Genomic DNA, 12,484 nt, shown 5'->3' on the forward strand with positions numbered 1-12,484 from the left:
TGGGACTCGAACCGAACGTGTGACCCCACCAATGGATTGCTGTCCGAACGAGGAATCCATTGGTGGGGTCACACGTTCGGTTCGAGTCCCATTTAGCGACTCTGGAGCTCGAAACGCGTCTAGAGTTTTGGCCGCCTCCACCGGCTTCTTGCCCACTGTGCGGCGGACGCAGGGCGACGCAAGTCACAGCCAGGCACAGCACGCCGAACACGTCGCGCGGACTCCCGTTTCAGCGACGCTGCTGACGCGCCTGTTGGCTGAAAATGGCGGCGGCGGCGGCAGCGCCCTTCCACGCCCGCGTCGCGCTCGCGGCCACCTGCCGCTCGGCACGCCGCCGCCGCGCTGTCCCTCTCGCACACGTTGTCGCGTGTGGGTGCGAGGGAGACAGAGCGACTTTCGGAATGAGCGTGCTGCGAGACCTGCAAGCACAGCAGGTGCACTGTGGCGAGTGTAGCGAAGGACGCTCCCTCCGGCTGATTCGGCCCCGCCGCCTGCCACCCCGCCGTCCCCGTCGACTGATTCCGAAAGTCGTTTTCGTCGCTCCGTCTCTCTCGCACCTGTACGGGACGCCCAATGAGTGCGAGAGAGACAGGCGAAAACGAATTTCGGAATCAGTCTGCAGCGGCCCGCGCTGGGAGTGACACCTGTTTTGTCCCTCCGAGTGGCGGCAAAGTGCGTCTGCCAGGGACGGCGTCCGCGCCGACAGCGGACCGATTCCGAAAGGCGCTTTCTGTCTCTCTCTCACACACGGAACGTTCCGCCAGTGCGAGAGAGACAGAGCGACGGAAACGACTCTCGGAATCAGTCTGCAGCTGGGCATTCCCCCACACCGCGCGCCGCACCGCGCCCACGCCGATGGGAAAAGTGCGCGAAAGGCGCAAGCAAGTCGCCAACTTTCCTCGCCTTGTCCTCTTCCCTCCCCCTCCCCTCCCACCAGGGACCAGGGTGTGTGGCGGGTAGCCCGCCCCGGTTGGCCCGCGGCGCCGCCCAGTCCTACCAACCGCGTTCACGTGTTTCATCTGTTTGACGCGCCACGGCACGCCTGCGAACGACACGCACTCCGAGAATGAAGCGTGGACGTTTGTTTACGTTTTTCCTGGATGCCCGCTGTCCACTCAGGCCACTCAGCCACCGGGGAGCCGCGCCGTTAGAACTGTCGCTTTGCCTTCTTTTACCCTTTCCCCGGCTTCCCGCGCGCACCGCGGAAACAGCCGAAACGGCCATCTGGCGTGGACCCACTCCCAGTGTAGGCGCTCTCCACTCCACGCCGGCACCCGCCGGTGTCCGTTGGTGTCCACAGTCCACGCCTCCGACGTCGCGCGGTTCAAACGCCACCGACCCGGACGGGACGGACGAGCGCCGAGCGAGCTAGTGCACTAGCGCCCCTTCCTTCGACCACCCACGGAGTGGCGCGCCCTGGCGGCGCGCGCCCGAAGCTCGGGCGGGGCATGGCGGCGGCCGGAGCGCGGCGGCGAGGCAGCGCGGCCGGAGTGCGGGGCGGGCAGGGGGAGGTGAAGGGGGAGGTGAAGGGGGAGGGGGCGGGCGAGAGCGAGAGAGAGGGCCGGACGCGCGCCGCCCGGGTCCGAGCGAGCGCGCGGGAAGGGGGCGTTGGGCGTTCGCTGCCGGCCGGCCGGGCCCGCTCGGGCCTGCAGTGTGCCGGCAGTGTGCTGCGAGCCGGCTGCGAGGGAGGGTCTGTGTCGCCCCGTGCCGTTCGAACCCAGCCGCACCGCGCCGCACCGCGCCGCACTGCGCCGCACCGCGCGCTTCTCAGCGTCCGTGGGCTTCCCTGCACTCGCCCCTGTGCGCGCGTGTGCGTGTGTCACTCTGTGTGTCTGTGTGAGTGTGTGTGTGTCACTTGCGACCCGCGTCTCGTGCGTGTCCGTGTGTGTGTCCTGGTCATTCCCCATGTGTCCGCACGGTGCCGGCGTGGGCCCGTGGATGCTGTTCCCCGCCGCACGCCGAGGCCCCCGCGGCCCCCGAGGCCCCAGCGGCCCCAGCCACGAAAAGCAGCGTACATAAGGAACCGTTCTGGAACACCGGAAGTGCGTGTGCGTCAGCTGTGTCAGTGCCGCGGTCGCGAGTGATTATCAACAGCAGTGGAGTGCATTGTGTAGTGAGTGAAAAATAATAAGGAGAGGAAAGAGGAAAGAGTGAACGCTTCTCTCTCGAGGGGAAGAAAGTGATTTTGTAAACAAGTGCATCGTTGTGAACGTTCGGCTTCCACCATGGATATACTGCCGAGTCTCAACATTTTCCGCGAGCTGCAGGACATCCACGACACTGGATACTTCTCGGCGCAGCCGTCGCTCGAGGAACATTGGCAACAGGTACGTGAGCAGTGTGTGCCTCTGTGTGAGTGCGTGTCAGCCCGCCGGTGTGGCTGTCACTGCCGGTGTCTTGTACGTGTGTGTGCGTGCGTGTGTGTGTGTGCGTGCGTGCGTGCGTGCGTGCGTGCGTGCGCGGCTACTGCGTGCGTTGGCGTGATGCGTGTCTGCGTGAGTCCCCGTGTTTAGTGCCGGTGAAAATTGCATTTGGACTCCGGCGCGGGGCTGGCCGGCCGCCGGCGTAAACTTACAACTCGTCGTTTTGGACAGTAATTGGAGAGGGCTGGTTATGGAATCGGCCGATAGATGGCGTGTTGATTGCTCGCATTCACTCGTTTCACTCCCCTTTTTGCTTCCTTCCGACCCGCATTGAGCGTCCTCTGCTCGCCCGCTGCCCAATTATGAGCGATGAATGAATGAATGAATGAATGAATGAATGAATAAATAAATGAATGAATGAATGAATGAATGAATGAATGAATGAGCGGTCGTGATCAGTGAATTGCAGTGTCCGGTTCCACGTATGCCGTACATGAATTATGAGGGGGGTTGAACGGACTCGATCGGATGAGTGCACAAATTGAATGATTGATTGACGGAATTCATCGTTGTGCCCTGTGTGTGTGTGTGTGTGTGTGTGTGTGTGTGTGTGTGTGTGTGTGCGCGTATGTTTGTGTGTGTGTAGGGGGGGGGAAGGGGGTACCAGCCTCGTGTAGCGTGGCCGTCCGAAAACAGCGCGGCAACGCGGAGGGCGGTACACTGGTACACATCCTGCTTCAAGGACGATGCCCCCTCCCCCCCCATCTCCCTGCTTGCCCGCTCGCTAGTGAAACAGTAAAACGAATATGGTACATTCAGTGAACCCTGTCCTCGCCGCCCTCAAAGGAAAGTTAAACAGCCACAGCCCCACTGGGGGCCTCATTGTCCGAGTGCTGTTCCGGTGCGTTATAAGGGTTCGATCTTTTGTTTTGCTCGTTGTTTCGAGGCTGTTTGCCACACTCATGATGGCACCAAGAAAAGGCCTGCATAGCAAAGGGTCGCCGCGAGGACAGGATTCACTGAATGGACCATACTGTACTGTATCTCTGTATTTCTGACCCAGTGAGCCGCCGCCTGTACCCGCTTTGTTTTCGCCCTCTCCCACCTCTCGTTTCGGCTTCGGCCCGTTTCTGTTCGTAAAATATTTTTCTTGGAGCACGGCAGAAGGGCTGATGTTGTGTGGGAGGCGCGCGGGGGGCGGCAGCGGGGGGCGGCTGGGGGCGGCTGGGGGCGGCTGGGGGCGGCTGGGGGCGGCTGGGGGCGGCTGGGGGCGGCTGGGGGCGGCGCGGGGCTCGAGGAAGTAGCTTCGTTGCCGCCAGACAGCCTCTCGCTGCGTGGCCGTGGCCTAGAGGGGGGCGTCGAGGACGTCGGGTTTAGGGCTGATACTGATGGTTTTTGCTGTTTGACGTTGCGCGCGCGCGCGCGCCGAGTTTTGCGAGTGTAGACGCCGCCGGCAAAAAGAGGGGCGGGGGGAAAAAGGGGAAGGGGGAGAGTCTGAACTGCTTGTGACGCACAGGCCGGCAGAGCCCCGCCGGCGGGGTGATGTGTGCGCTGAGTCGTGTTAGCATGAATGGCAAAGACTGCACACACACACACACACGAGAGAGAGAGAGAGAGAGAGAGAGAGAGAGAGAGAGAGAGAGAGAGAGAGAGAGAGAGAGAGAGAGAGAGAGAGAGAGAGAGAGAGAGAGAGAGAGAGAGAGAGAGAGAGAGAGAGAGAGAGGGGGTACAAACACAGGTCACGGATTGACGGCGCTGTCGCCAAGGATCCCTATACCTGCAACGCACTCGAGGCGTGCATGCCCTGCGGGCCCTGCGGGCAGATAGCGCCAGGCGGATGTCGTGTAATCAATGGCTGTCGGGGAATCAATCACAATGAGCGATAAGCCGTGGCGGGTGGGTGTTTGCACGACGACCTTGCATTCCATTTATTAATGGACTTCCCTCTCGGCCGTCTCTCTCTCCCTCTCTCTCTCTCTCTCTCTCTCTCCCTCCCTCTCTCTCTCTCTCTCTCTCTCTCTCTCCCTCTCTCTCTCTCTCTCTCTCTCTCTCTCTCTCTCTCTCTCTCTCTCTCTCTCTCTCTCTCTCTCTCGGTCGCTCACTCACCCCGCGGGCGGCTCCGGCAGCCTCGCGCGCACTCTGGTGGCAAATACGGGCGGCGCGGCGCGCGGCGTGCCTCGTCAAATATGGCCGGGGTAAAAACTGTGTACAGAGCGAGAGGCGTGGAGCCGAGTGGAGCCGAGTGGAGGAACAGACGAATAGATCGGGCCGTGTTTGTTTCGTGCGGTCTTTGCCTGGTCTTTGCGCCACGGCGGCCACGGCGACCCAGGAAATCCTTGGACGTCTATTTCAAACAACCCCTTCCCCCTCCCCCTGCCCCTCCCCGTTTTGGCGCCGGACGAGCAATGGTGTGGAGGCCAGCGGGGCGGAGGGCTGGCCGGGCTGGCTGGCCTGGCTTGCCTCGTACGGCTGCCCGCCGATTCGATCGCATCCGATGAGATCCGAGGCCTGACCAGTGTGTCGATGGGTCGCCGGACTTCCCTCAAGCGGCCGGGCCGGGCGATAAGGGCGAAGGCTGGAGGCTGGCTGCCCTGCCTGGCCGCCTTGGCCGGCCGCCCGGAGCCGGGCTGCCAGACTCCAGCAGGAATAAGGTCAAATATTCTTCCCGCCAGCCAGCCAGCCAGCGGCGGCGGCCACCCAGCCGAGCCCCGACGGATCGGAACAGAACCGGAAGTCACTGTGGGGGTGGGGGCCAGGGCCTGCCTTGGGTTGCCGGGGGCAGGGCGAGGCAGGGCGAGGCAGGGCGAGGCAGGGCGAGTCAGGGCGAGGCAGGGCGAGGCAGGGCGAGGCAGGGCGAGGCAGGGCGAGGCAGGGCGAGGCAGGGTGAGGCAGGGCGAGGCAGGGCGAGGCAGGGCGAGGCAGGGCGAGGCAGGGCGAGGCAGGGCGAGGCAGGGCGAGGCAGGGCGAGGCAGGGCGAGGCAGGGCGAGGCAGGGCGAGGCAGGGCGAGGCAGGGCGAGGCAGGGCGAGGCAGCGCTGCCGGCTGCGGGACGGCCCTGGCCAGGCCCTGGCTCTGCCCATTGAAAGGGCATTACACCCGGCAAGGCGGCCGGGCGGCCGGCCGGGGCTGCCAACTTAAATTTGACGGACCAAATTTGGCACGAGGGACGGCCGTGGCGTTCGCGGCCTCCCTTCGCCTGGGCCGCGTTGCCGCCGCGCCGCCCTGCCGCCGTGCCGCGAGGCCGGGGGGTGTGAAACTTTGCCGTCGCGATACGGCACGTTTTGGGACCCTACTCACTCTTGGCACCCTTTGTTGGATAAATATCATCCCGTGTCAATTTGAATCTCTGTGGCCCCATCCATCTGGACCGGCCGGGCGGCCCGGCGGCCCGGCCGCGGATAGCGCCAAAGCTCGAGGGAGCGCCAGAAAAAAAGAGAGGGACTTCCCTCGCGGAAAAATGGTCGGGGGCGAACGGGGCCTTTGAATAATCACGCGTGGAGGAGGCGACGGCCGCTTCCACGGTTCCACGGTTCGCGCCCAGGCGACGCGGCCCGTTGGGATTTATAGTCACCATTCCAGCGCGGTCCAGCCTGGACTACCAGCCTGGACTCCACCAGTGCGGCGGCCTGGCGGGGGTGGTGGCGTACCGGCTTTATAAATTCCATAACTTATAATGATTTTTTCCTTTTTTCCCCTCCGCGCGCCGTGCATGTGTATTCTTATGCGAGCCGAGGTGTGTAGCGTGTGGCCGTGATTCATAAACGGTGTGTGTGTGTGTGTGTGTGTGTGTGTGTGTGTGTGTGTGTGTGTGTGTGTGTGTGTGTGTGTGTGTGTGTGTGTGTGTGTGTGGTGGCGGAGATACGGTGCGCATGTTGTTGTGTGTGTGTCTGTGTGTGTGTGGTTGCATCATGTCGGTCGTTTGGGTGGTACTTTAAAAATAGCCCCATGTCCGGGTCGTCCGGGCGGCGGTGGCGGTGTGGCTGAAACTCGCGTGCCGCTTGTTGGTGTGAGGGAGCACGGCGTGCCACGGCGTGCCACGGTGCGGCAGGTGAATCCGATCGCCCGACCCACGAAACCAGAACGCACACTGAAAAACCAAACGTGGTCTAGACCGCACCAACTGGTGTGGTCAAATGGATGCCATTTTGACCGCATCAGTTGGTGTGGTCTAGACCACGTTTGGGGCGTTTGGTGTGGTCTAGACCACACCAAACGTGGCCAAACGTGGTCTAGACCACACCAAACGTGGCCAAACGTGGTCTAGACCACACCAAACGTGGCCAAACGTGGTCTAGACCACACCAACTGATGCGGTCAAAATGGCATCCATTTGACCACACCAATGATGCGGTCTAGACCACGTTTGGTTTTTCAGTGCAATGGCCGCAAAACGGTGCAACCGGCCCGAATAAAAAGCGGCACAAGTTTTGTGAGCGGGTCGGCGATATGGTTCCGACTTTGGGACGCTTCCCCCATCTCCAGCACGGCCAGCACCGCCACCGGGCGGCGTGCGCACTGCTCCACGCTGCAGAGTGCTTCCGAGAGTCGTTTTCGTCCCTCTCTCTCTCTCTCTCTCTCTCTCTCTCTCTCTCTCTCTCTCTCACTCTCACTCTCACTCTCACTCTCTCTCTCACTCTCTCTCTCTCTCTCTCTCTCTCTCTCTCTCTCTCTCTCTCTCATTCTCACTCTCTCTCTCACTCTCACTCTCTCTCTCACTCTCTCCCTCTCTCTCTCTCTCTCTCTCTCTCTCTCTCTCTCTCTCTCTCTCTCACTCTCTCACTCTCTCACTCACGGTGCGTCCCGTATAGGTGCGACAGAGAGAGAAAGCGACGGACCGACTCTGTCGCCGCTCGCGCGGCGCGCGGTTTGCCCGATGAATGGGAACGAATCGCCTTTGATACAGTCGAGTCGCACCACCAGTAATATTAGCCTTTCAGCGAAATGATTTCGCGAGACTCTCATCCGAGCAGCAGAAATTACGAGCTTATTAATCCGGGAGCGGAGCGCGGAGAGCCGGGGGGAGCTCCACTAAGCGGGCAGAGCGGGCGAGCACTGCAAAAAAATTATCCCGTAGTTTCGTACAGAAAATATGGCTCGGGAAAAAGTGCCTTCCGTGGTTTTCCGGACATCATGTAAACTGGCACTGTGAAACCCACTGTTCAATACAATTGGAACCTCTTTACGTAAATACTGTGCAAGGTGTGTCGGCTGGTAAATAATTATTGACCAGAAAGCTTGCGTACTTTTCCTGTTTTTTTCCTGCCAGCGGCGGGGACAGCGAGCGGGTAACCCTTGCCTGAAGCCCAAAGCCTCTTCCCCGCCCCGTTCGCGGATTAGGCTATTAGTCACCGTGTACACATCGGGACTTTTTCGCGCGCCGTGGTGGCGGTGGTGGTGATGGTGGTGGTGGCGTCGGTGTGGTGGTGATTCCGCTAAACGCGCCGCTGAACGCCGCGCCGCTGATGCGCCCCCCACGGGGCTCGCGCGGGCTCGCGGCTCGGTAGCGCGCCCTCTCGCGGCAAGTTGGGGCTCCAAAACGGCGACCGGTTTGTTGGCAATGAGAAGCGTGCGAACTCCTCTCACTTGTTCCACTCACACCGTGGGAAGGAAAGGAAGCCGTTTGCATTAATTGTTGGCGGAGCGTGGCGGAGCAGCGCGGAGCAGCGCGTAGCACGCTCCAAGCGCAGCGGACCGTTTTGGGCGTATCGGAGGCGCAGAACTTGGCCGAGGGGGTAGCAACTCCCAAAAATCGCGGCCCGACTATTACGTTTTGAGACTATTACGCGTAATAGATGGGATATTACGTATATTACGCGGCTATTACGTTCTATTACGGACTATTGTGCTACGCGATTATTACGCTTTGAAAAACAGCGCCAAATCTTTCACGTTGCTTCCGCTTCCTGAAACATACCCGTGTTATGAAAAATCCCGCTGTACATTTGCAGTGCAGTTTTTCTTTTCTTTTTTGGTTATTTTTGAAGGTTGTTCGAAGTTATTTACTAGAACTAGGTCCAAATCAAGTGAATTTTCAAAGTGGTCCAAATCAAGATCTTCTTTCAGAAATGGATTCGTCTCGTCAAGACAAACAAAAAATGTCAACACATCTCATAGGTTTGGACGGGAATGACAACGTTATTGAGCTTCAAAAGTACCAAGAAGGTCATTTCTTGACCATCTTTGCAAGTTTGTAGGTGAATAGCCTTTTTATGTTCCATCCAAACCTATGACATACGTTGACATTTTTTTGTCTCGTCGAGACAAATCCATTTTTGTAAGAAGATCTTGATTTGGACCAATTGGAAAATTCACTCAAACCGCTGAGAAATATTTCAAGGCGGCACTTGTAACGTCAAGTTGAAAAGATCTCGGGCTAAATCCATTTCCAAAAAGTTTTAGTAAATTTTCAAAATCGTCTAAACTGACTTCGATGTCATGAAATGACTACCTCTTGACAAGTGTACTGTACAAATTAAGGTGATCGCCGTCCTTCCAGGTACAGTAAACGCTGTACCTCTAGGTACAGTAAACACCGTGCTTCTAAGTACGGCAAATCCTGTTAATAAATTAACGGAGAATACCCTACATTTATCGCACAGTGTACCCCCTCCACCCGACTCTGGGGGAATGCCGACAACCGTGCGTGGAGTATAGCCAACGCCAACAGGAGCTGTCAATACTCCCTGACAGGGGCATTTCTGACCTATTACGCGGTTATTACGCGGCTATTACGATAATATTACGTGTATTACGTTATTATTACCGATATTACGCGACTATTTCGGTTATTACGCCGTCATTACGGCTATTACGTTGTTATTACAGAGCAGGTGACCCGACTATTACGCGAGTTGCTACCCCCTCGAACTTGGCTGAAAGGAGAACACTGCTCGATGAAACTGCAACGCCCGGCCCCTTTAACTGCTTCCTCCCCTTCTTCTTGTTGGCCCGCGTCTCCCTCGCGATGATAATTCCCTGAGGAGGAAGAAGAAGAAGAAGAGGAGGAGGAGGAGGAAGAAGAATTCCCTTTTGCTTCAATGTGCGCCACGGTTGGCGCCATGCATTGTTTTCATTCAGTCATTCAGTCTCGAAATGTTTTGAATCCTTTCGATCCACCCCTTTCATTCATTCATCATTCATTCATTCATTCATCATTCATAATTCATCATTCATAATTCATCATTCATCATTCATTCATTCATTCATTCATTCATTCATTCATTCATTCATTCATTCATTCATTCATTCATTCATTCATTGCATTCATTCATTGCGTTTGTTCTTTCGTTAATTCGTTCGTTAATTCGTTTGTTCGTTCCTGCGTTCGTTCCTTCGTTCGCTCGTTCACGGCCTTATTGGTTCTTGGCCCGCTCCGTTCGCCCTTCCCTGCCCCGGCCGTGTGTGTGGAGTATCAATCTCGTTTACCGTCACGCAATGTTATGTTTCTGGAAATCATTTATCAGCACGCCGTCCGTGACTTATTGGCGGGCGTGGCCGCTTCATTAGGCCGCGGCTCGTCCTGGGGCTGGGCGCTCTCGAGGGCCTCGGCGACTGGCGTGCACACTAATGTGCTTTCATTGTCCACTACTATTGCCATATTTTGATTAAGTACTTATTGAATTGTGCCTAATTTAGGTGCAAATTTGTACATTATTTACACCTGCGCATGTCAATGCTCACGTACAATAAGTCCATAAGCACTTATCGGACTGGCGTGGCACAGGGGCCAGAAGATCGGTGGAGACGGCAAAAATTCAAGACGCGTTTTGAGCTCCTGAGTCGCCAAACAGGACTCGAACCGAACGTGTGACCCCACTAATGGATTCCTCGTTCGGAGAGCAATCGATTGGTGGGGGTCATTCGTTCGGCTCGAGTCCCATTTAGCGATTCTGGAGCTCTAAACGCGTCTTGAATTGTAGCCCGCCTCCACCGGCCTTCTGGCCCACTGTGCGTGGACTTGGCGTGGCGGGGACCTGTGCGGCCCTAGCGGTGGGCCTGGTAACGCTTATCGCGGTGGCCGGCGCCTTGGACTGCCTTGGACTCGATTGGCGGCTATCGCGATAATCCTAATCCTCGCCGCGCCCCGCCACGCCCCGCCACGGCCTGAGGGCTTGAAGGGCCGCGGCACTGCAGGTGCGGCGTCCGGCTGCCCGTCCGGCTGTCTGTCTGTCTGTCTCCGTCCGTCCGTCCGTCCGGCGGCGCTGGGCAGGCAACCTGTTTGGCGGGTCACAGGGATGACATTCCTCGTCAAGCAGGGCCCCGGCGTCTAGCACGCCTAGCGCTGCCGATGGCTCCGCGTCGCCGCGTCTTCGCGTGTGACACCGCGGCGCGCCGCGGCCCAGGCGGCCCAGGCGGCCCGGAGGTGGAGGCCGCGCGAGTGCCGCACCGGTTGGCAGCGCTGTGCCGGTATCAGCTGAGCGGCGTGGCACCGCGCGGCACCGCGGCCGCTTGCCAGCATGCCACAGCGGCCGTGCCGGCGGTGGAGGGGCGCGGACCGCAGCTCGGCGTAAACAAGATATTGACGGCGGGGCGGGGCGCGGTGGGGCGCGGCGGGGCATAGTAGGGCCCCTGAGGTGCGGCCCGGAAAAATTTCTGAGAAGTGCCATGGGGGTATTGGAGCGCGCTGAGGCGAGCGGCAACGCCGTCGCACTCGGCGGCCGTGCGCGGCGACGTCACCGACGCCGTCCTCCAGGAGCGTGGTCCTTTTATCAGATATTTTGTTCATTTTCCAATCGGCCGGCGAGTCCGGCCCGATAAGCAGGGGGCCCTCGTTTCCGGTTTTGGCTGTTTTTCCCGATCGCCGGATTCCGGCGCGGCCGGTGGGGCCGGTGTAGCCGCGCCGCTGGAGTCCCCGGAGTGAATGGACTCGGCCGCTAATGAATTGATGTGGGAAAAGGGCGCCTCTCCAGCGGGCCAGGCCAGGCCGCCAGGCCTCTCTGGCGGCTCCAGTGCCTCGCGGCTCTGGCGGCGGTTCTCTCGGGACGGGACGACGGGACGGTCTCCGCGGGGCGTCGCTCCGCTCGCTCTCGGCCTCTCCATTTCTCCGGATACCCATTTTACGATACCGCCCGGCCGGCCGGCCGGCATGGCGATGTCGATGACCATGGCCGAAGTCGAAGCGAGTCGAAGCCACGCCCGGCCTTTTACCTGCGTTGTTCTGGCTCGCCCTCTGTATAGTCACTGCCTCCCAGCCAGTCGACTTCTCGGCTCCAGAGCGCATCCCCCCTTCCCCACCTCTTATCTCGCCTCAATTTACATAGCTTTGCTCATATTCTCCAGGCCTGGAGAAAAAGAGAGAGAGAGAGAGAGAGAGAGAGAGAGAGAGAGAGAGAGAGAGAGAGAGAGAAAGAGGTGCGCGGGGGCGCGACTACTAGACTGCGCGTGATACACACCGTTGTGGCTCAGCTCCTTATAGCGACAAATGTGGCAGCACATGGCATCCGCCCTACCCCTTCCCCCCCCCCCCCCCCCTCCTTTCCCCTTTTCCTCTCTCCAAAGCCTTTAGCCCACGACCCGCGACGGCGCGGCACTCGTTCTCACGGCATTCTCCACAATGCTCCAAACATTTTATTATTCCGTTCCATTTCCTACTGTATGGGACTAGAGACGCGGTGTGTGTGTCTGTGTATGTGGGACTGTGTGTGTGTGTGACTATCTGCCCTCATCGCAGTGTGGCGTGGTGTCAGTCACCTGTTGGGCCGTGCGTCTCTCTCTCTCTCTCTCTCTCTCTCTCTCTCTCTCTCTCTCTCTCTCTCTCTCTCTCTTCTCTCTCTCTCTCTCCCCCCCCAATAAATAATTTTAAAAACTAAAAAAAAAAAAAAAAAACTCTCTTTCTCTCTCCCTCTCTCTCTGACCGTGACAAAGGCGTTTGAGCCAGCCAGGGTGTTTGTGCGTTACGTGGCGGTTATTCGAGAGCCCCATTCGCGCGCCGCGTGGAAGGCAAGGCAGTGCAGCGCAGTGCAGTGCAGTGCAAAGAGGAGATGGTATCTGGAGGGCATTCCTATGGCGGTGTGCAGCGCGCTCATTCCATTCTTCGGTCCGTCTCTCTCGCACTCGTGGGGCGGTTTCGTAGGGGTGCGAGAGAGACAGCGTGATGGTGGTTTCGGAGTCGGTCCGCAGGCG

At 59.0% G+C, this 12,484-nt stretch overlaps 1 protein-coding gene across 1 annotated transcript in view; it reads left to right on the plus strand.

Moving 5' to 3' along the window:
* The first annotated feature begins 1,718 nt into the window (after window positions 1-1,718).
* Window positions 1,719-12,484, plus strand: part of LOC117653697 (Krueppel-like factor luna) — a 195,787-nt gene continuing 185,021 nt past the window's right edge. The window contains exon 1 of the mRNA XM_034399541.1: window positions 1,719-2,327. Within this exon, the coding sequence (XP_034255432.1) occupies window positions 2,226-2,327 (102 nt within the window). The 5' untranslated portion in view covers window positions 1,719-2,225. The remainder of the gene's footprint in view (window positions 2,328-12,484) is intronic.

This window comes from Thrips palmi, unplaced genomic scaffold, assembly GCF_012932325.1.
Source record: "Thrips palmi isolate BJ-2018 unplaced genomic scaffold, TpBJ-2018v1 HiC_scaffold_8, whole genome shotgun sequence".
In the NCBI taxonomy this organism is placed as follows: domain Eukaryota; kingdom Metazoa; phylum Arthropoda; class Insecta; order Thysanoptera; family Thripidae; genus Thrips; species Thrips palmi.